The sequence below is a fragment of the Oncorhynchus tshawytscha genome, linkage group LG21 (genome assembly GCF_018296145.1).
Source record: "Oncorhynchus tshawytscha isolate Ot180627B linkage group LG21, Otsh_v2.0, whole genome shotgun sequence".
Lineage (NCBI taxonomy): Eukaryota > Metazoa > Chordata > Actinopteri > Salmoniformes > Salmonidae > Oncorhynchus > Oncorhynchus tshawytscha.
The window spans coordinates 19132612-19155899 of NC_056449.1; the positions used below are offsets into that span (position 1 = coordinate 19132612).

General features: G+C 42.2%; 1 protein-coding gene across 1 annotated transcript; it reads right to left on the reverse strand.

Moving 5' to 3' along the window:
- Positions 1 to 571: 571 nt before the first annotated feature.
- anxa5a (annexin A5a) lies at positions 572 to 22585 on the reverse strand. The gene is made up of 13 exons (XM_024382486.1): positions 22494 to 22585; positions 22208 to 22252; positions 18585 to 18672; positions 16865 to 16959; positions 15519 to 15632; positions 10430 to 10520; positions 4150 to 4229; positions 3802 to 3852; positions 3067 to 3160; positions 2861 to 2956; positions 2576 to 2634; positions 2314 to 2436; positions 572 to 1066 (listed from the first exon to the last, which is right to left on the reverse strand). The coding sequence occupies exons 2-13, from the start codon at positions 22208 to 22210 to the stop codon at positions 1007 to 1009; spliced, it is 954 nt and encodes a 317-aa protein (XP_024238254.1). The 5' UTR covers positions 22211 to 22252; positions 22494 to 22585; the 3' UTR covers positions 572 to 1006.
- Positions 22586 to 23288: the final 703 nt, after the last annotated feature.

Below are 23288 nucleotides of genomic sequence, written 5' to 3' on the forward strand. Positions count from 1 at the left end.
GTTACAACCTAACTACAGTACATGTTACAACAACGTAACTACAATACATGTTACAACCTAACTGCATGTTACAAACTAACTACAGTAAATGTTACAACCTAACTACATGTTACAATATAAGTACAGTACATTTTACAACAGACCTAAATGTTACAACTTACCTACAGTACATGTTACAACCTAACTTCAGTAGATGTTACAACCTAACTACAGTACATGTTACAACATAACTACACTACATGTTACAACCTAACAACAGTACATGCTACAACTACTGTGGTGTCAATAGGGAAGTCCACTAGATATGAACTCCCTGCTTGTTTTGGCTGTTTCTCCCATCTAGTGGTAGAATATCAACGTCACTAAAGACTCCACGGCCATTCGATTGGATGACCTGTAAACTACAGACTAAACTTGGCCTGTAAGATATGACATGAGTTACTATGTCATGTAGATCTACTCATCTTAGAGGTGACTGATACCTTTATCAGCCCACTCCTATTGCAATTCACAACTTCATATGTTATTAATGAGTGACACATAATAGTAGACATGAACATTTGAATAATTGAACAGCAACTTTATACTTCGAACTCACAGACACATAAAGGCATTGATCAAGATAGAATAAGATAGCGTGTTGATTTAGGTAACAAAGAAAATAACAAAAACAAATGGATAGAGCAATATTACTCACATCATTCCTTGAAATTAGACATGTTTACCAAAACAAAACATAGTTTGCTTCACATGACCATAAGAGTCAAATAAAGGAATATTTGAACAATATGGGAGAAAAGAGGGCACACAGTGTTGAGTTCAGTATGTGTTGAATGTGGACAATCAAGATACATAGCCAGTACAATGAAGTGGTAACTTAAGCCAATCGTCAAACAGAAGATCAAATCTAACGTTAATTAAGTATAATTGACGGACAGAGTATCAGGTGTAGCTCATTGTGGCGCCATCACGCATCATCATACAGGACCACATCATCAAAAAGTCCTCAGTCATTTCCTCCACAAAGATAGAGCAGGGCCTTTCCGTAGTCCCCAGTGGTGTCCTCCTGGGAATAAGTAAACGAATAACCACAAACTGGCATTAGAGGTGTTGTCAGCACTACCAAGCAGATAATCAGCCTATGGATTACATAGGTCTTGTATTACTCAGGTTGTACAGCTGATGTACAACACATCTGACAGATATTTGTGTGATACAACAGAGAGTTAGTCTGCAAAAAAAAAGGTTTACAAAACCATTGCGCAGTGTCTTCACAATGGCGGTGTAAACAAATATCTACATCAGTTGTACAAATGGACCGTCATACCGCACAATGTCAACCTGACGCAAGTCAGAGAGGAAGGCTGCTCATTATTACCAAGTCAGAGAGGAAGGCTGCTCATTATTACCAAGTCAGAGAGGAAGGCTGCTCATTACTACCAAGTCAGAGAGGAAGGCTGCTCATTACTACCAAGTCAGAGAGGAAGGCTGCTCATTACTTCCAAGTCAGACAGCATGTTATGCTGAGTCATGAATAATACAGTGTTAGTAATGGATGATGTATGCTGTAGATGGCGGGGTTGGAAATAAGGATACATGACAGGAGGTTGCATGTTTGTACTGGTCCTATCCATTTGGCACTACACCAGTCTCTAGTACGCCCTCATCATTCTGCCTATAGTGCGGTATCGTCATCTCCCATGTTAACAGGGCTGAAACCAGGTATTTTATTCTTCCTATCCAGATACTGATGAGCTAAAAACGTAGTAGGAGACTCAGGAGAGTAACAGCTTGTCACAATGGCCCACTTGCTAGAATATTTAGGGAGCAGCTGGAATAATTGAGGAATATTGGAATATTGAGGCAGCTGGAATAATAGACTTGTCACTCAGGTGATTTCCCAGTGTATTGGCTGCGACACAAATCTATCTAATGACTCTCTATCAGTGGAGGCTGCTGAGGGGAGGACGGCTCACATGGACACCATGTCTTTAATGTGGTTGATCCCACTCCATTGACTCCACTTCAGCAATTATTATGAGCGTAGTCCCCTCAGAAGCCTCCACTACTCTCTAGTGTCATTTGATAGGTGGTAGCTGAGTATAGAAGTAGATTATTAGGGTTAGTTGTTAGGTGGTGAAGATGAGACTAGTGCACTTGTACCTGGTTAGAGGAAAGACTATTCCACTGTACCTGAAAACTAATCTATATGCAAACAGTTAGGGGAGAGACTAGACCATTGTGCCTGAATAGTTAAAAGGGAGACTAGCCTATTGTACCAGACTGGATAGAGGAGAGACTAGCCCACTGTACCTGGATAGTAGTGTAAAGAGAGGCCCCATACATCTTCTTAAAGCAGGCTCTGATGTCCAGCATGTCTGTCTCACCCCTGGACACCATGATTCTCATCAGAGTCTGGTCATCAGTGCCAGCACGCTAACAAAGAAACAATAGACATCACAATTACAAATACCTAAACCTAACCTCTTAAAGCCTTTTTGGAGACATGCGTTGGTAATTGAAACTTTCTGGTAAATCCTCCATGGGATGAGAGATGACAACACAAAGACCATACCCTCATAGACCTGTAGAGGGACTCTGCAAAGTAGGCTGGGACACTCTTAGCACACTTCACTATGGAAAGGAAAGATGACATTCCCAAATGATTCATTCATGTTTCAATATAAAGCATTTATGGAATACGTACAAGATGTATTGACTGATAGGTGGTTTAGGTTTGATTTGTCAAAATGCAATACAGAAATGTAATTCTTTAATTGTGTTACATTTTAGTTTTGTATATTTTTTTCAATTAAAAAAAACTTTACTGTTGTTACTTGTCATCATTGTAGAGTCTTACCAACTGCCAGCATTAAGTTCTCCAGGTTTCCAGTAGTCGCGCCCTCAATGCTGTCCTCAATATCATTGCCAGACACCTTCTTGTAGGCGTCAAACACTTGCAATGAAAAACAAGATACATATGAGAATTTGATGTTATTTGATGTTATGATAAAAGTGCAGAATGCAATTCTGTTTTAATGATTGAACGACATGGCACACACACACCTAGTCGAAGGTGTTCATGGCTCCTATTGCCCAGGATGTTGATGAATTTCTCTTCGTCTGTGCCAACCTTCCCCTTGCCAGCAGCAATCAGTTCCTGAAACACACACTCAAATACAAGTACCCCACTGATAACAGTTTATTATAGCACACTGAGCAATGTTATTACAATTGTGGTATTCAGGTGTTTGCCTCAAATCCTGTCTTTGGTGTTCAGAATGTCTTATACTATCAACTGTTTAACACAACCTTCACTAGTTGCAGTATAACATAGCTTGATCAATGATCTATGAAGAAATGCAAATATTTTAGTTTAGTCACTGGTTTCACTGAATATGATAAGGCCATGCTCAATGAAGTGGATGTCAAAGGCAAGGGACCCTTCAGTGGACCTGTATTATATATGCATGTGTATAATCATTAAATGTACTGTAGCCTACAATGTTGATCCAAGTATGAAAAGAAAAAAGAAAAAAAACAATTTTTAGCTTTTAAATCCATGGGATTTTCCATTCCAGGAAGAAAATGTTCTAAATCCATTTTTAATATCGATCATTTATCAGCGAGCACTATGATACACTTGAAGCTTGCTTTGTCCTTTAGGCCTACTGTATGGTAATGGATTGGAGCCATATCCTGAGCATGTTAACATTTGAGCACTGAAGACAAAATGTAATTATGTCTTGCCCTATAGCGTAGCACTTAGCGATCATCCACCCACTCATTGGGTTCTGTTACCATTGCGTCTTTCTCAATCCTGTTGTCATCCACCCCTTCATCATTACTCCTCTACACAAAAGAACAGAGGGGAAAAGGTTAGTGCATCATGGGAGTAGAGTGATGTCTACCCTTCATGACCTAATCTTTGCTGAGTCCCTCTCAACCTGGCAACCTGGTGGGTTAAGTTACCAAGACACAGAGGACAATGATATTCTTACTGTACGTACCCTTCCCTCCTCATTCCTTCTCACTCCATCCTCACCTTTCGTGAACCACCCATGACTTTATAAGGACATCACCAAAGCACTCCCATTATCAGAAAGGGAATACTGTATCTCTCTTATCCCTCCTTCTCTCTTTGTTTACCTGCAGAAGCATTATTAGAAGCTTTTGGAAGTTGCCCGAGGTGTCACCGGTGATATCTTTCTCCAGCTTCCCACCGCACTCTGAGAAAGACGAGAAGAGGGAGAAGGGAAAGGCAGAAAATTGTTTACACTTATATCTGACAATGGTTGCTAATGGCAGCAATCGACCCAGGTTGGACGTGCTCTGTTTAGCTGAAGGTCTCCGCCAGGGAGATTTGATTAGCAGGGTAACGGATGGATCCGCCTTCTCCGGTGTCCATCTCAGATGGCCAGGGTGGCTCTAATCCTTGGCCTATTGTGCCATTAGCCTGGTTCAAATCTGTTTGTGCTGTGACAATGGCGTGACGATGACCATAGGAGGCAGCACAAACAGATCTGGGACCAAGCTGTTGTGCTAGACCGTTGCTGTGTCTATTGGCTGAAGATGCAGGACTAGGAACGTACTCTTGAAAATAGACTGGGTACTTGATGCAGTTGATATAGTGTTTATTTGAAGTTCTAAGGGTTGATCTGCAGTGAGGTGAACACATTTTGATGGGATGCCCTGCGGGAAGAATGTTTGATTGTACAGCTCTAAATTAAGAGGCATAGTTCAGAGTGAACAAATGTATGAAACTAGTCAGGGGTGAGCACAGAACTACCATTGGGTTACATTGGTGGTCAACAATGCATGGTAATCCTGTCTATCCTAGACCAAGGCCATATAACTTTCCTTCATCCTTCAATACTATTGGTTTGAAGCAAGGTATCAGACTGCTCCCATAGCCCAGCGAGAGAAACATCTAGAATACGAATGAGTGCAACAAACAGACATTCAGATTCAAAGCAAGGTTCCACAATATGTGGATCCGGTGGCCATGTTGCATTCAAATCAAAATCACATTTTATTGGTCACATACACATGGTTAGCAGATGCCATTGCGAGTGTAGCGAAATGCTTATGCTTCTAGATCCGACAGTGTCTAACAGGTAATATCTAACAATTCCACAACAAAACCTATTATCTAATGAATTCCACAACAAAACCTAATACACACAATCTAGTAAAGGAATGGGATAATAATATATAAGTATAAAATATATGGATGAGCAGTGACAGAACGGCTAAGATGCAATAGATAGTAAAGAATAGATAGTGAAGGATACAGTATACAGTATATACATATGAGGTGAGTAATGTGAGATATGTAAACATTCTTAAAGTGGCCATATTAAAGTGACTAGTGTTCCATTTATTAATGTGGCCAATGATATCAAGTCTGTAGGTAGGCAGTCACCTCTCTGTGTTAGTGGTGGCTGTTTAACAATCTCATGGCCTTGAGATAGACACTGTTTTTCAATCTCTCTGTCCCAGCTTTGATGCACCTGTACTGACCTCCCCTTCAGAATGGAAGCGGGGTGAACAGGCAATGGCTCGGGTGTTTATTGTCCTTGATGATCTTTTTTTGCCTTCCTGTGACACCGGGTGTTGTAGGTGTCCTGGAGGGCAGGTAGTAGGCCGCTGGTGATGTGTTGTGCAGACCACACCACCCTCTGGACAGTCTTGCGGTTGTGGGTGGTGTAGTCGCCGTACCAAGCGGGGAAACAGCCTAACAGGATTCTCTTAATTGTGCACCTGTAAAAGTTAGTGAAGGTTTTCAGTGACAAGCCACATTTTTTCAGCATCCTGAGGTTCAAGAGGCGCTGATGCGCCTTCTTCACCACACTGTCTGTGTGCGTGGACCATTTCTGTCTGTGATTTGTACACCGAGGAACTTAAAACTTTTCACCTTCTCCACTGCTGTCCTGTCTATGTGGATAGTGGGGTGCTCCCATTGCTGTTTCCAGAAGTCCACAATCATCTCTTTTGTTTTGCTGACATTGAATGAGAGGTTATTTTCCTGACACCACACTCCGAGGGCCCTCACCTCCTCCCTGTAGGCTGTCTCATCGTTGTTGGTAATCAAGCCTACCACTGTAGTGTAGTCTGCAAACTTAATGATTGAATTGGATGCGTGCATGGCCACGCAGTTGTGGGTGAACAGGGAGTACAGGAGGGGGCTGAGAACGCACCCTTGTGGGGCCCCAGTGTTGAATCCTACCTTCACCACTTGGGGGCGGCCAGTCAGGAAGTCCAGGACCCAGTTGCACAGGGCCGGGTCGGGTTCCAAGGTCTCAAGCTTAATGATGAGTTTGGAGGGTACTATGGTGTTGAATGTTGAGCTGATGGGATAGGGCAGTGTGCAGTGTGATGGCGATTGCATCGGCGGTAAGCAAATTGAAGTGGGTTTAGGGTGACAGGTAGGGTGAATGTGATATGATCATTGACTCGTCTCTCAAAGCACTTCATGATGACAGTGAGTGCTACAGGACGATAGTCATTTAGTTCAGTTACCTTAGCTTTCTTGGGAACAGGAACAATGGTTGAATCGTCTTGAAGCATGTGGGGACAGCAGTCTGGGATAGGGATTGATTAAATATGTCCATAATCACACCAGCCAGCTGGTCTGCGCATGTTCTGGGGACGTGGCTAGGGATGCCGCATGGGCAGGCAGCCTTGCGAGCGTTAACACGTTTAAATGTTTTACTCACGTCGGCCATGGAGAAGGAGAGCCCACAGTCTTTGGTAGCAGGCCGCGTCAGTGGCACTGTATTGTCCTCAAAGAGCGCAAAGAACTTGTTTAATTTGTCTGGAAGCAAGACGTCAATGTCCGCGACGGGGCTGGTTTTCTTTTTGTAATCCGGGATTGTTTGTAGACCCTGCCACATACGTCTCATGTTTGAGCCTTTGTATTGCGACTCCACTTTGACTCTATACTGACGCTTTGCTTGTTTGCCTTACGGAGAGAATAACTACACTGTTTGTATTCGGCCATGTTTCCAGTCGCCTTGCCATGATTAAATGCGGTGGTATGTGCATTCAGTTTTGCGCGCATGCTGGCATCAATCCACGGTTTCCTGGTTAGGGAAAGTTTTAATTGTCACAGTGGGTACAACATATCCTATACTCTTCCTTATAAACTCGCTCACCGAGTCAGCGTATACGTCAATTGTTATTGTCTGAGGCTACCCGGAACATATCCCAGTCCACGTGATCGAAGCAATCGTGAAGCGTGGAATCCGATTGGTGAGACCAGTGTTGGATAGACCTAAGCACGGGCACTTCCTGTTTTAGTTTCTGCCTATAGAAGGGGAGCAACAAGATGGAGTCACGGTCAGATTTTCCAAAAGGAGGGCGAGGGAGGGCCTTGTATCCATTGCGGACGTTAGAGTAGAAATGGTTGAGCGTATTACTCGCTCGTGTACTACAAACGGTATGCTTGATAGAATTTAGGTAGCCGTGTTCTCAAATTAGCTTTGTTAAAATCCCCAGCTACAATAAATGCAGCCTCGGGATATATGGTTTCCAATTTGAATAAAGTCCAGTGAAGTTCCTTGATGGCTGTCTTGGTATCCGCTTGTGGAGGAATATACAAGGCTGTGACGATATTTGAAGAGAGTTCTCTTGGAAGATAATACGGTTTTCATTTGATTGTACGGAATTCTAGGTCAGGTGAACAAAAGGATTTGAGTTATTGTATGTTGTTACAATTTCACTTTGAGTTGTTAATCATGAAACATACACCCCCGCCCCTGGAATCAGTTCAAATGCCCTGGGAGGTGTAGACAAAGGATCCGCTTTGGGAAAGTCGTATTCCTGGTCATAGTGCTGTTTGTGCTGGTAAGTTGAGGTCTCTCTGATATCCAATAGTTCTTCCCGGCTGTATGTAATAACACTTAAGGTTTTCTGGGATAACAATATATGAAATAATACATAAAAAACAAAATACTGCACAGTTTCCTAAGGAATAGAAGCAAAGCTGCCATCTCCATCTGCGTAATCTTGCTATTCACTGAGCCAATCTGCATTTTGAGAGTCTACCTGTCACCGCTTTAGCTCTAGGCAAGGCACCGATCCAGCATTTGAAAGTAGAAGCAGGAGGGTATCCAGGTTATGGAGATTGGATGTAACATGTGGAATGTGGAATTTTATTTGATGGACTGTGAAAAAAAGGGAATGCAGGAGTGAGAGGAGGTCTGGTCTCGGGCACACTCGTTCATCCGTTCTGGCTCGCTCACCTTCAAAAGAATCCGTAAGTTCCCGAAGGCAGTTTTTCCAAGCGGATCCGAAACAACCCGTGCTCCATCGTGAATCATCAACGACAGGTGAGTTGGATACTCCTGAGCCTATACAATTGGGAAGAGCTAGGTTATCGGTTGGGGAAAGCTCACGGAGGCTGAGTTCAAACTGTTGTCTGTACTGTGGAGGGGTAGGACATTATATAGCTACCTGCCCTGTTAGGAAACCCTTGTCTCTAGTGGGTACAAGTACTCTGGTGAGCCAGACTGGGAGTTGCTTAATTCCCATCACCCACACACCTTTTTTTGTGCTTTTGCTGTGGGGAGACCAATCTAAGTCTTTCCGAGTGCTCATTGACTCTGGGGATGATGAAAGTTTTATGGATGCTACTATTGTTTCTGAGCTTGGTATTCCCACTCAGCCTCTCACGGTTCCCATGGATGCTAGGGTACTGGACGGCTGCTCAATAGATAGAGTCACCCATAGTACTGTGCCCGTTCATATACGTGTTTCAGGTAACCACAGTGAGACAACACAGTTCCTCCTCATTGCATCTCCCCATGTTCTGGTTGTCTTGGGATTTTCATGGCTCCAAAAACACAACCCTGTTATTGACTGGACCACAAGCTCCATCCTGGGTTGGAGTCCATTTTGCCATTCCCACTGTCTTCAACTGCACAGCCTTGCCCGAGATGTCTTCCTCAGGACGTTAGCAAGGCTTTGGATGTTTCTGCCATTCCTACTGAATACCATGACCTCCTTGAAATGTTCAGTAAGGCACGTGCTATTCCCTTCCCCCGCCCCGTCCTTATGATTGTGCCATTGATCTCCCAGGCACCACACCACACCACAACCCACCTTAGGGTCGGCTATGTTCTCTATCTGGGCCAGAGACCAAGGCTATGGAGGAGTACATAGAGGAGTCTCTGGCTACTGGGGCCGTCCGTCTGCATCTCCTGCCGGCGCAGGGTCTTCTTGGTCCATTGACTACCGGGGACTGAATGACATTACGGTTAGAAATTGGTACCCCCTACCACTCCTCTCCTCTTCTTTTCAACCTCTCCACGGGGCCACCATTTTTTCCAAGCTGGACCTTCGGAATGCCAACCACCTGGTTCGGATACGCGAAGGGGATGAGTGGAAAACAGTCTTCAACACAGCCAGCGAACATTATGAGTACCAGATCATGCTGTTTGGTCTCACCAATGCCCCCACAGTCTTCCAGGCTTTGGTAAATGATGTGATCCGGGACATGCTCAACCGTTTTGTGTTCGTCTACCTTGACGACATCCTGTTTTTTTCCTGGTCGGCCCAAGAACATGTTCTTCATGTCAGGCAGATCCTTCAGCACCTCCTGGAGAACCAATTGTTCCAGAAAGCCGAGAAGTGTTCCACCGCTTCCACCACTCTACAATCCCCATTCTGGGATATGTCATCACTGAGGTTAATGTCCAGATGGATCCTGGAAAGGTGAAAGCAGTGGTGGGGGTGGGGGGGGTACTGTCACACCCGGATCAGTTTCACCTGTCCTTGTTATTGTCTCCATCCACTTCAGGTGTCGCTTGTTAATCCTGGTGTATTTATCCCTGTGTTTCCTGTCTCTCTGTGCCAGTTCGTCTTGTATGTTCCAAGTCAACCAGCGTGTTTTCCCGTGCTCCTGCCTTTTCTATTCTCTTTTGCTAGTCCTCACGGTTTTGACCATTGCCTGTTTTCTGGACTCTGTACCCTCCCGCATGACCATTCTGCCTGCCCTGACCTTGACCCCGCCTGCCACACTGTACCTCCTGGACTCTGAACTGGTTTTGACCTTTTGCCTGTCCACGACCATTCTCTTGCCTACTCCTTTTGAATGTAATAAATATCAAAGAGTCAAACCATCTGCCTCCCATGTCAGTATCTGGGTCTCGCCGTGTGCTCTTATATGAGGAAACTAAGCTCTTTCTTGTAGAGGTTGAATGAATCCCACTGGGCACATACTTCAGTTGAACGATTAGTTTTGATTTAAATTCAACGTGAAATCAACAGAAAATATCACCGAGGTTAAAAATACGAAATTACCTTGACTTTTAAAACCCACCACGTAGATTTTTCTGTTGAAATGATATGGAAACAATGTTGATTCAACCAGTTTTTGCCCAGTGGGATATGTTATGAATGTGTCATGACACATTTAACCTCTTACCTTTCTTGTAGACTTTGACAATGTCTTTAATCTGAGCGCAGGTCCTAGACGCCAGGATCTCAATCAGCACGTCGTCATCCGTCCCCACCCCCTAGGGAACAACAATCAGAGACCCTCAGACAAGCCCACTCAATACCTGGCTGGCCATTCTGTAACAACCAGTGAGTATACGTGGACATGAAACAGTCTGAATGATTCAAAAAGACAAGCCTGTACATGATGTATGCATGATATATGCTGCTTCACCTTCTCAATTAGTGCACTATTCACCCTATATACACTACCTTTCAAAAGTTTGGGGTCACTTAAACATTCTGTCCATTAATAAAAGAACATCAAATTGATCAGAAATACAGTGTAGATGTTGAAAATGTTGTAAATGACTATTGTAGCTGGAAACTGACCATTTTTAAAAATGGAATATCTACACGCAGGATACATGGGGCCAATACCAGCAACCATCACTCCTGTGTTCTAATGGCACGTTGTGTTAGCTAATCCAAGTTTCTCATTTTAAAAAGCTGAAAACCATTGTACTGATTAAAGAAGCTGTAAAACTGACATTCTTTAGACTAGTTGTGTATCTGGAGAACAAGAATAATCTGACGAGTTTCAGAAGAAAGTTATTTGTTTCTGACCATTTTGAGCCTGTAATCGAACCCACAAATGTTTATGCTTCAGATACTCAACTAGTCAAAAGAAGGCCAGTTTTATTTCTTCATTAATCAGCACAACAGTTTTCAGCTGTGCTAATACAATTGCAAAAAGGGTTTTCTAATGATCAATTAGCCTTTTAAAATCATAAACTTTGATTAGCTAACACAACATGCCATTGGAACACAGGGGTGATGTTTGCTGATAATGGGCCTCTATATGCTTATGTAAATATTCCATTAAAAATCAGCCGTTTCCAGCTATAATAGTCATTTACAACCTTAAGAATGTCTACACTGTAGTTCTGATCAATTTGATGTTATTTTAATGGACAAAAAATGTGATTTTCTTTTCAAAACAAGGACATTTCTAAGTGACCTCAAACTTTTGAGTGGTAGTGAATGTATAGGAGTGTGTGGGTTTTTAAAACTATCAGTCTTTTCTGGCCCAGCACCAGTGGAGAGATTTTGTGAATTCCATATCACCTACACACTCTCCATGCAGGATCCAAATCCACGTTTCTGGTGTAGCAAGGGCCGTGCTCCTATCAACTGAGCCATCAGAGCCACCACTAATGTGAGAAACACTGAGCTGATGCAGGACAGTGTAACCAGAATGAACAAAGAAGGATAGTGACCTTACAAAAACAGCCCTTATGTAGCTGTGAGAAAGCCACTAACATACACATACATGCTTTTGCCCTAGACTGAAACAAATAAAGGTTCTTAAATGGTTCTCCCTCAGCTCTTAAGGTTCCTTGGAGAACTCTTGCCCGATAAAGAACCTTTGAGTTCTTGTGGGGTTCTTGATGTGGCATCTACGGTTCTTAAGAATTCTAAAAGGTTCTTGAAATGTATGGAAGCCTGCAGATGTGTCCTTTTCATAGCACACAGCAAATTGGCCAGTGTTAACTAGTGTTGATTGTTAAATGTAACATTTCTAGTGTTGATTCAATAGTTAACCCTCCTGCTGTGTTCCGGTCGAAGTTTTCTCTCTGAAAAATGTAGTTAATTTGATCTGATTGTCATAAGGTTCCATGACTTTGTCCACACAGGGCATCTGAACATGCAACATACATTTAGATGATTTTCATTACATTTTGGGTGTTTTCTTTAACTTTTGTACACCTGTGGTGTTCCCGGTCAAAAATGTAATTAGAAATGAATGGGTGAGACTACAATTTGTGTCTAAAATTGTCTTCAGGCACATGCCCATTCATCAGATGGACACACTTCCTCTCCCAGACCCCACATGAATGTGTGTTTGAGCACACACACACACCTCACTCCCCTTCTTGGCATCCATGGAAACCCCCATGGGAACCTTTCCCCAATAGAATCTTTCCCCCACGGGAACCACACCTGTTGGCATTCTCACAGACAATCGCAACATTGTTTCAATAATATATAGATCTTTTCTCGCATCTCTAGTATATAAAACCTTTTTAAGGCCTTGCTCACAATTCATTCTGTGGCAGCACAATGACCAAACGATATACTGTATGTGAGGCTCTTGATCATATATTTGATCATGACACTGGTAAGGAGGAGAGAGTCCTTGTTCAGCTTTGACGCAAAGTAGTTTGTGATAAATAGCACAATATGTTTCATCTGAGTTTTTGTTTTTTGAGTCAATATAATCCATACATCATGCTTCTTATTTTTTTACCCAAAAACTAGTTGTATGAGCTCAGGTCAATGAGGCCTACGGACCATAAATAGCAATTGTAATGTTCACAAGAACTTTAGTTGATTAAAACATCTTACACAACATTAGGTGATAATATATGTATTATTATGGATTTAAAATCAGCTATAACTGGGCGGTCATTTTGCAGCTCCTCTCCCGGCCCTAACCCACATGTCCCAGACCTGTTTTGGCTGGACCCCTGAGGCTGACAGGGCATTCATGGAGCTCAAGGAACGTTTCACCTCCAGACCCATCCTCGTTCCTCCTGATCCTGAGACTTTATGTTCCGCGATCAGCCCGTTATCAAGCGCTACAATGATGACACTCCTCTAAATTAACTGGGCATCCAGGGGTTAATCGGACACTAGAGTTCCTGAGGCAGAAATTCTGGTGGCCCAACACGATTGAGGATGTGAGATCCTTTGTTGCGGCCTGTTCCACCTGTGCCCAATGCAAGTCCTCACGACAGCGACCTGCTGGGTTTCTCCAACCTCTGCCCATACACAGTCGGCCCTGATCCCACCTGTCCGTAGACTTTATCACAGGGTTACCTCCATCCCAAGGGCTGACCACTATCCTGGTGGTCGTGATCGGTTCTCCAAGGCAGCCCATTTCATTGTCTACCCAAGTTGCCCGAAGGAGACAGCTGCTCTCATGATTACACGTCTTTCGACTATACAGACTTCCCCAGGACATTGTCTCGGATTGCTGGCCCAGTTCATTGCACAGTATTGGAAAGTCTTTTGCTCCCTGTTGGGGGTGTCGGTGAATCTCTCCTCGAGGTTCCACCCACAGTCAAATGGGCAAATGGAGCGGGTCAACCAGGAGCTGGAGAAGTTCCTCCACTGTTTCGTCCACCAAGGCCAGCAACTGGAGCAAGTTCCTCGTCTGGGCAGAGTATGCTCACAACACAGTGCCAAACTCGTCCACTGTCACCCCCCCCCACCCCCCCAAGCTTCCTGAACAACAGGCCGAAGTGGCGGTGCCATCAGTCAAGGCGTTCATTTGACAACGTCGCTGCACCTGGATCAGAGCGCAATCCTCCTTGCTCCGCTCATCTGCCCGACACCAACACCAGGCAAACCGGCACCAAAGGCCTCTTCGGCTCCTCCAACCGGGTCAACGAGTGTGGCTGTCCACCCGTGATCTTCCCTTAAAGGTGGACTCGCGGAAGCTCACTCCACGCTACATAGAACCATTCAAGATCCTGAGTCGTATCAACCCTATCGTCTCCAGCTTCCCAAGTCCATGAGGGTCTGTCCATCCTTCCATGTCTCCCATCTCAAGCTGGTAAGGACCAGTCCCTTCTCTCCCCCACACCTGCCCCTCTGCCCCCTCAACTTGTCGATGGTCGTCCGGCCTACACTGTCCGGCATCTGTTGAAGGCTCGTCGGGTCCGAGGCACCCTGCAGTACCTGGTGGACTGGGAGGGCTACAGCCCAAGGAACGGGCGTGGTTGCCTGCCCGGGACATCCTGGATCCGGTACCTGTTCGGGACTTGAACCAACTACATGGTGGTCGCCCTGGCTCTGCGGCTGGGGCCGCTCCTAGAAGGGGGGGGTACTGTCATGGTTCCACCTATCACCAGAGGGCGGCAGAGACCGTCCTAGAGATATTAACAACACTCAGGTGTGTCCTATTTACTCATTATGATTTCCCTGTTAAAATAGATGTGTTTTCTGTTGTCCTTTGCTGAAGCTTGAATTATGTGCCATGTGCGTTTGTCTCCTGAGTGAGTTTTCGAGACTTAGTGTTTGTTGTTTTCCCAGTGTTACTGTGATCCGGCCGTTACCGTTTCTCAGTAAAGTGTTATGTTTATCCTTAACCGCTGATTCTTCTCTGCACCTGGGTCCAACCTCGCCATGTCACATATTGCCCATAATAACAAGCCCCAGAGTGTACCTCTAGGGCTTGTTTTATGGGCAATTATATGTGTGCAACATATGGATATAAATATTCATGTAATATACAGACCTGACATGTGTAAAGCCAATGTCACACAAACCAACTTGGACAATATTGATGGAACAAGTAAGTGTGTGTGTTTAATTGCCTCTCGAGTAGCTGCATTAGGGTGTGTGTGTTTAAATGCCTCTGAAGTGTTTCCTTAGTGCATTGTTGATATAGTCCCAAAATGTTTTGCATGTCAGCAAGTTGTCAAGATATACAGATATAACTTTTTTATGTAAAATGCATCATATCAGCTTTATTTCTGTATTTTGAATGTTATATATCTTGAAAACTTGACCACTGATATGTAAAACATTTTGGGACTATATCAACAATGGTCTAATGAAAGAAATACCAAAATATTTTTTGGGGGTGGAGTTTTCCTTTAACCCCTGACCCTGCCAAAGCCTAGCAGTACCATAGTACTCAATCAGTCTTTGACAAACCTAACAGGGCTACATGGAAGATGAAAAACATGGCCACACATATTACACTTCATTAGTGTAGCCTATAATGTACTGGCTTTCTACAGGGAAAGAGGAACATATTTCAGGACAGCTAGGTTTAAGACCATTAACTGATGGAGCATGTTAATGTTCACCTGAAATAATCTAGACACATGACCAATATCCTGCACATACTGTACCTGATGGTAAAAATACCATACAATTCCTAATTCTACATACCTTAAACTGTACTTTACCTTCATTCTATGTAGACTCACGTTTGGCTGCACAATACATGGCTTATTATTGGAGCCATAACCAAACATAGACTATACATTGCTGTACTTTACCTTGAGCGCTTTATGGAGTTGAGAGGCGTCATAGGAAATGGGAGGGGTCATCAACGCCACAACGAGCGTCTCAAACAAGCCTCCCAGCTCCGACTTTAAAGCACTCACAAGATCCTGTGGAAAAATAAAGACTTAGACAATGGAAGAAGTGCTTGCTTTAGACAAATAGAGCCAAAATCTCTTACTCAATTAATACATTTGAATTCTTCACAAGATCCTGAGGATATAATAGTCTATAATTCTTTAACTTTGAAAAATTGAATAAGTTTTTGATTTGGACCTTTAAAAAAACAAACCTAAAAATATTTAAGCTGAATTCCTTACCTCAATCAATTTATTAAAATTATTAACATTTTGTATGATTAATATTCTGATAACTTTGACAATGGAAGAAGTGTTTGTTTAAAGTAAAATGAAAACACAAAGAATAACAGAGCAGAAATCCTTACCTCAATCAATGCATTTGAATGATTAACGGGTGTTTTGACAGCGTGCACATAGAAGTGTAAAACCCTTGGTTTATGAGCGAGAGTTCAATTTATTAGTATTGACAATAAAAAACATGAGTTGAGTCATTCCTAATACATACAGTATACTGGAGAGAGAGCGAGAGTTATCAGACACCCTGATAACTACATTTATTGTTGGCTTTTCTCTTATGCTAAGCCACCAGACAATTCAACACATTACTCACAGAAGTGTACATCGGAATAGATTTTTATCGGCCATTTATCATAGATTTGGGTATTTTTGAAGTGCCGATCTGAACAGGCAGAGGCCAGAGAAAGAGAGTGCGAGAGAGACGGGTGGATGAATAAAGAACCATTTGAAAGTGAGACTGACAAGGAGAAAGAGGGGGAGGAGGGATATGTGTGGATGGAGAGATTGTGCTTGGGTAAGTAGGTGGGTTGCAGGTAAAGCAACTTATGGCATGTGTGGGTGGATAATATTTCAGAACTCTCATGAGGGCCTATACTGTAGGTATTGGACAGATGCTGTTCATTACGGATAAGTCACAAACCTCTCCCAGTCCCAGTGCTGCTTGCTACATGACATCTGCGCAATGGCAATACCGTCATGCCAATCTGCCCCTACAAATAAACCCCATATCTGAGAATAACAGTAAAGCATTTTGGCAGTATGTGGATGGATTCTTCTTATTCAAATTCATACTTGGATACCCTGCACAAGGCAATTGGGCGTGCATATGCTCTACTCTTATTCAGTAACAGTAGAAAAAATGGCATACTGTTTTCCCTTAGGTGACCCTTGTTTTGGCTGATGAGTGATGGGGTTGGTGACATGACCTGTAGGCTTCAATCAGACCTGTAAGCTTCCTGTCTCACCTTTCCGTGGGCCTTCTTGTACTCCACCTTAATTTCCTGCCGTTGATTGTTGCTGCGCGATGCCAAGAGCATGAGAATGGTGTCCTCATAAGTGCCTGTCAAACATGATGACAAACTTACAGTAATTAATCTTAAATCAGTGACTTGAGAACATGTCTTGATCATGAATTGCAGAACTCGTTAAAACAAAGCCACCCCTACCAGTTTGGAATAACTAGTTAGTTACCACATTGTTTATTTATAATGGTGTAGTGAACCAAGTAAAGAAATTCAGTTTGTGTTTACAACAATAAAGGGATGATTCACCCCAAAATCTACATTTATCAGTGATTTCCATGCCCTATGTTGAGCTGAGTCTATATTCCATAAAGATAGTTTGGTCATTGTGGTTTGAAAGGCAACAACAAACATGGACAAACTATGTTGGCCTGGACCACGCTATATGTATTCAAGGAAATCCACAGGCCTCAATTAGATTAGCACCATGTAATTTCATCTGGAGGATGAACCGTCCCTTTAATAAGCACTAGATCAACATATAGACCTATTCTCACCAGGGAAATGATGAGACAAATGGACCAACACACAAACAATCAATACCAATACTTTTAAAAGGCATCAATACCTCTGGGATACAGCAAAATAATATCAGGGCTGAGACAATTCACGGCATTTCCTGGGCAACGTTGAAATAGATTTGTTATCCAGACTTAATTATGCCATAAAGCAAGTCACCGCTTATAATGTTATCTGGTTAAAAGATCAGAGTTCAGATTGATTTTGAGCTCCAACTATAAGTCAAGCTATAATTCACTGATATGCCTCCATTTTACGATCATCTTCCCGTTTACTTCCTCTGTGCAACATTGTGTCTTTTGGGTTCAAGGCCATCGAATGAATCACAACACTGGGACAATTGGTTTAAACCAATGACATATGGAGGAAATTGTCGTTATGGTGGTCATTACAGATGTAAGATCTTAATTTGATTACTATTTTGTTGAGATTTGTCCTGCAAGGCAGAACATTAAAACTTGTGGTGTATTTTTTTTTTTTATGGTCTAAAGTCTAATTTCCAGACTTGATTTGCCCTAAATAAAAATGTATTGACCCCTAAAAAAAGGGCCATTAATTATAATCCACATAATAATTCACATTTCCTGTTGCTGCAGGATTATTAACCTGCTGTAGCAAACTGGCTCAAATTAAGATCCTACAATATATCTATATGTACTGCTGTGATGAATTCCAGGTCATTTGAGAGGGAAACAAAGTTGAAAGGGAGAGTAAGAAGTTCCATAAAAACATACCATTACAGTGGCATTATGCCTGGGGAATTGTATGGGGAAAATAAAGTATTGTACAATATATTTAAGTACAGGTCGTTATAGTAGGAGCCTGACACTTTGCACAGCTAATTACATTTTTCTAAGCAAAAAATGTGTAATTAAGGAATAAATACTCTGTAAATACAGCTTAATACAAAAATGTTTACAGTATAAATACATATTCCACTGCAGTTTCTCTGGTAGACTTTATATCTGTGGCTCAGTTGGAAGGAGCGTGGAGATAGAAACCCCAGGTTTATGAGTTCAATTGCCTTTGGGGCCACATACTAATATGTTTACTCTCACTGTACTGTAAAAGGCTTTAAAAAGTGTCTGCTTTTTAGGCTTATGCTGTATTTTTATATTTATAACTTTAAGTGCATCTAACTTACCTATGCCTTTCATGGCCTTGTGTAAGAGCTCAGCATCCTGCTTGGCATTGCAGTTGACAAAGTCTTTCACACTGCCTCTGTAGGAAGCCTGTGGGAAATTAATAACAAATGATGGACAGTGGGAACAGAATAGAATTGAATTGAACAGAATTGCCTGCAATTCCTAAAAATGTGTCATTATGGGACAGACATGGCAGAAAATGTTTTGCAAAATCAAATTATAATCTAGCTAGCAAGTTTGGTTGCAGAGGTGAAATCTTGGCATCAGAAGGGCGATTCTATTGGGATGTTGTGCATCTCTGTCTCCATGCTATCCTCTTCTGTGAAACTGAAAATTTTTCAGAAGGTTCTTCTCAAGATGAGAAGTTCTTCATAGACACTGTACTTTAATCAGTCCCTCCCAGATGGTTAGGCTACTGTAATGTAATCTGTGTTCATACATGTTAGCAATCAATGCTTCGCAGAAGTAAACACATACAAACTCACTTTGATAGCACTAGCCTGTGTAATGGCGAGTCATAGTTCTCTAAATTCTCCTTGGTTTCATCTCTGAGGAAAATATAATTTGCGGAGAAAAGCAATATAACATCTCTTTCAACCTCTGACTCAGTCGGATGTCAGCACAGGTGTGAGATTTGAGAAAATTATCTTCCCCTCTCTTCAGCAAAGCTCTGTCCCCACAATTTGCTTTGTTGTGCATTCCTTTGTCTAAGTACCAAGAGTATACTGGTATGTGCTGATCGAAAAAACACACCATTTGAATCAACTGAACGTTCAATTCTGCTACATAGACCCTAGTTCGATTCCAGGCTGCATCTCAACCTGTCGTGATTGGGAGTCCCAAAGGGTGGTGTACAATTGGCCCAGCATCGTCCGGGTTAGGGTTTGGCCGGAGTAGGCCATCATTATAAATAATAATTTGTTCTTAACAGACTTGCCTAGTTAAAGAAAACATTTTGAGAATGCTGCTGGTTAGCAAATGTTAACAATTGTCCTTTGCTGTAGCATTACAGGTCAAATGAAAGGCTATTAGCACAAGGTGTTCAATTCTTCTACTATGTTTAATCATTAAAGATGTTGATATAAGGGAGCAACTGGATTTACAAGTCCGTGGGTGAATAGATAGAGGGGGGTGAAGACTACTTTAGTGGCAGTTGGTGACTTCAAATTTGAGGAGGATGATGGATTCATATTATTTTGAAGAAATGAAAGCTAATGGGAAGACAATCTTCATTTGATTATGATCTGAGACAATGTCCCATAGATGCGGTAAAGAGGTCAATGGAACTCGACCAAAACAATGGAAATGCCATGGAAACACGTGAGGGAAAGATTCCCTGGGGGAAAGATCCCGAATATCCTCATTGCCTCCCAGCAACATTAGCCTAGATTTAGGCTATTGTTTATTTGTGTATTTCACACTATGTTGAGGTAAAAATTGGAGTGTAATGCTCGTATGGATGTCAACCAATACATGTTAATTTCCTCATCACCAACCAACTGCATTACAGTTAAAAACGACTTTTACTACCACCACCGATTTCTCTATGCTAGCTATGCTACCATCTTATATGAATGGGAGTTAGCATTTAGAAGTCACTTCTTCTAAACCTGAAAAGGGACTACTTCTAAATGTTATGAGCCAAATGTATCCAAATCGGACTTTAGTAACCACAATGGGCCTGTTATAATACATCAAACATGACGGATTTGACGAATATCCACTTTGTTAGATCAGATTTGCTGAATGTGCCCCAATCCTGCATCCTTCTTCTATTCCCCACGGTCTGCATTCTAGTGACCTCTTTACTGCATCTATGCATCTACACTCAAGTTCACATGGGTCATAATGATCTCAAAGGTTTGAGAAAGGATGAATTAAATTACATTTGTAGAATTGCCAGAAGAAGAGACACGTTGACTGACTACTGTCCTAAGTATTAAAAAAAAGATCTCCCTTAACTTCATTCAAGTAATAATACAAAGAATCAGTGATTCATGTATAACTCAATGCATCTGCTATTTGTATTTACAGCTGACCCCTCCTGTTCCTTGATTAAGAGGTGATGGCTACTCCACTCTACTACCAGTGTCAACTGTCTTCTGACTTGTTAGGCAATCTGCACAAACAGTAATCAACCAATGCAAATAGGCCTATGGGACAATCCACTGCTTGATTGATTGCATTTGGCTGTATTTACTCAATGGCTGAAACCCATTACGAGTCACACCAACCAAAAGAGACCATGTCTGTCTGTCTGATTTATTTCAAGTTTCCGACACAGTGTTTGGAGTCCTTTTACATTTATGTATAGGGATTGGACTGAGGGTGGACATTAATATTCTGAGCTAGAGCCCCATCAGTTAACATAGTCTACCTGACTACTTAGGGGTTTTCAAGTTAGGTCTCCCCCAATGAAACCCTGTCCTAGGTGGGTGGGGTTAGACCCACCCTATCCATGTTACCATGCTTATGGTATTACAACACTATGCAAATTAACCACTATTATATGTAAGTGGACCTCTGTCTTTTTAATCATCTAATCAAATAGTTAGAAATATTCATAACGAGCTGAAGAAGACCTCTACAATCAAATCAAAGAAGTGAACTGGATGAACAAGTTAATACTTGATGCCACAGCAGGGAAGCTGTTTGCTGTCATATTGCACTTTTAATGAAGAACCCTGGCCAGTACATTATGTAGCTAGCTACTGAAGAGCTACTGAAGACCCCTTGCCAGTACATTATGTAGCTAGCTACTGAAGAGCTACTGAAGACCCCTTGCCAGTACTGTCACTAGCTACTGAAGAACCCTGGCCAGTACATTACGTAGCTAGCTACTGAAGAACCCTGTCCAAAAGTGGCCTTCATGTAGCTACTGAAGAACCCTGGCCAGTACATTATGTAGCTAGCTACTGGAGATCCCTGGCCAGTACATTACGTAGCTAGCTACTGAAGAACCCTGTCCAAAAGTGGCCTACATGTAGCTACTGAAGAACCCTGGCCAGTACATTATGTAGCTAGCTACTGGAGAACCCTGGCCAGTACATTATGTAGCAAGCTACTGAAGAACCCTGGCCAGTACATTATGTAGCTAGCTACTGAAGATCCCTGGCCAGTACATTACGTAGCTAGCTACTGAAGAACCCTGTCCAAAAGTGGCCTACATGTAGCTACTGAGGAACCCTGGCCAAAAGTGGCCATCAGTACATTATCTAGCTACTGGAGAACCCTGGCCAAAAGTAGCCATCGTTACCACAAGAGGTTGGTGTTCCTTAATTGTGGAGGACGGGCTTGTGGTAATGGTATCAAATACATTAAACACATGGTTTGATGCCATTCTATTTGCTCCGTTCCAGTTATTATTATGAGCCGTCCTCCCCTCAGCAGCCTCCACTGATCGATACATTATGTAGCTACTGGAGAAACCTGGCCAATTATGTAGCTAATGAAGAACGCTGGCCAAAAGTGGCCATTGGTACATTAGGTAGCTACTGAAGAACCCTGGCCAACCCTGACTTGGACAATGATCCCAAGTCAACCTGAACTTGTGTGGTCCATTTTACTGATGTATTTGCAATACTTTGAACTAACACAACAGTAAGCAAACAAAAACACTTACCATGAGATATAACTTGTTGATGAGACTAAGTAGAATTGGTCAAATCTGAAAAAGCAATTGTGTAAGCATAACAGGTTGTTAAATCATCATGGACACAAATGTCCACCTACAGATGTTCTTCAAATTTTGTAGAAAAACATGGTAATTCATAAGTAAAATTAATTGAGCATAGGATATCAAATACATTTTTTTTAAATATTAAATATACTAATGATTTTCTGTCTTGTCTCATATAATTCACAAAAACATTGCAATATGAATAGAAAAAAACTAAAAGGTATCTTACCAAAGATGTCTTGTTTTCTGACCTCTAAGAATGGACAGTGCTGTAAAGATACCGTGGGCTATGAAGATGTTATGGGCATTGACACTTCTCTACCCCACCCCTCAACAACAGCAGTGTAGTGTGTGGGGATGGCCTAATTGTACTACACGGCTGTCCAAATAAAGTGTCCTATTTCAGCAGCAGTCAACCAAATGGGGGATCATGACCTAATGCATTCTGGTGTTTTTACAACACTAACACATGGACAAGAGAGACAGAAAGAGAGACTGTTGTGACAATGAGGGATCCAATAGAGATCTTTTACCACCCGTTTGAATTTCAGCCTAGAATTTCCCTAAATAGGCTATAATTGGGGGTTTCAGACATCAGAGACTTTATTTCACCCACGTCCCAACAATCCCATTCCAACCTTAAGTTCCATTTACTGGAAGAACCTATCGTACCTCACAAGGACTAAACCACTTCTCAACCACCTCACCAGACCTGGGTCTGATACACATCAAATACTTTGTCATTTAGTTTTCCCGGTACAATAGAGTAGCAATACAACAATGCACATATAGAATAGTCCCAAAAGTGCAAACTCTAAGCTAAATCAAGAGCTGCACACCTCAAAATATTTTCTAGGATTTTAAAGTGACATGTCGGTATGTACTTGACTGAGCAAACATGGGTTATCTACAGTATGTAGATTACATGAGTTATCTATAGTATGTTTATATTTCAGAGTTGGAGGAATGTTAAATAAGTCAATGTTAATGGAAAATCATTTCCCCCAGCTTTCCCCTGTGACTG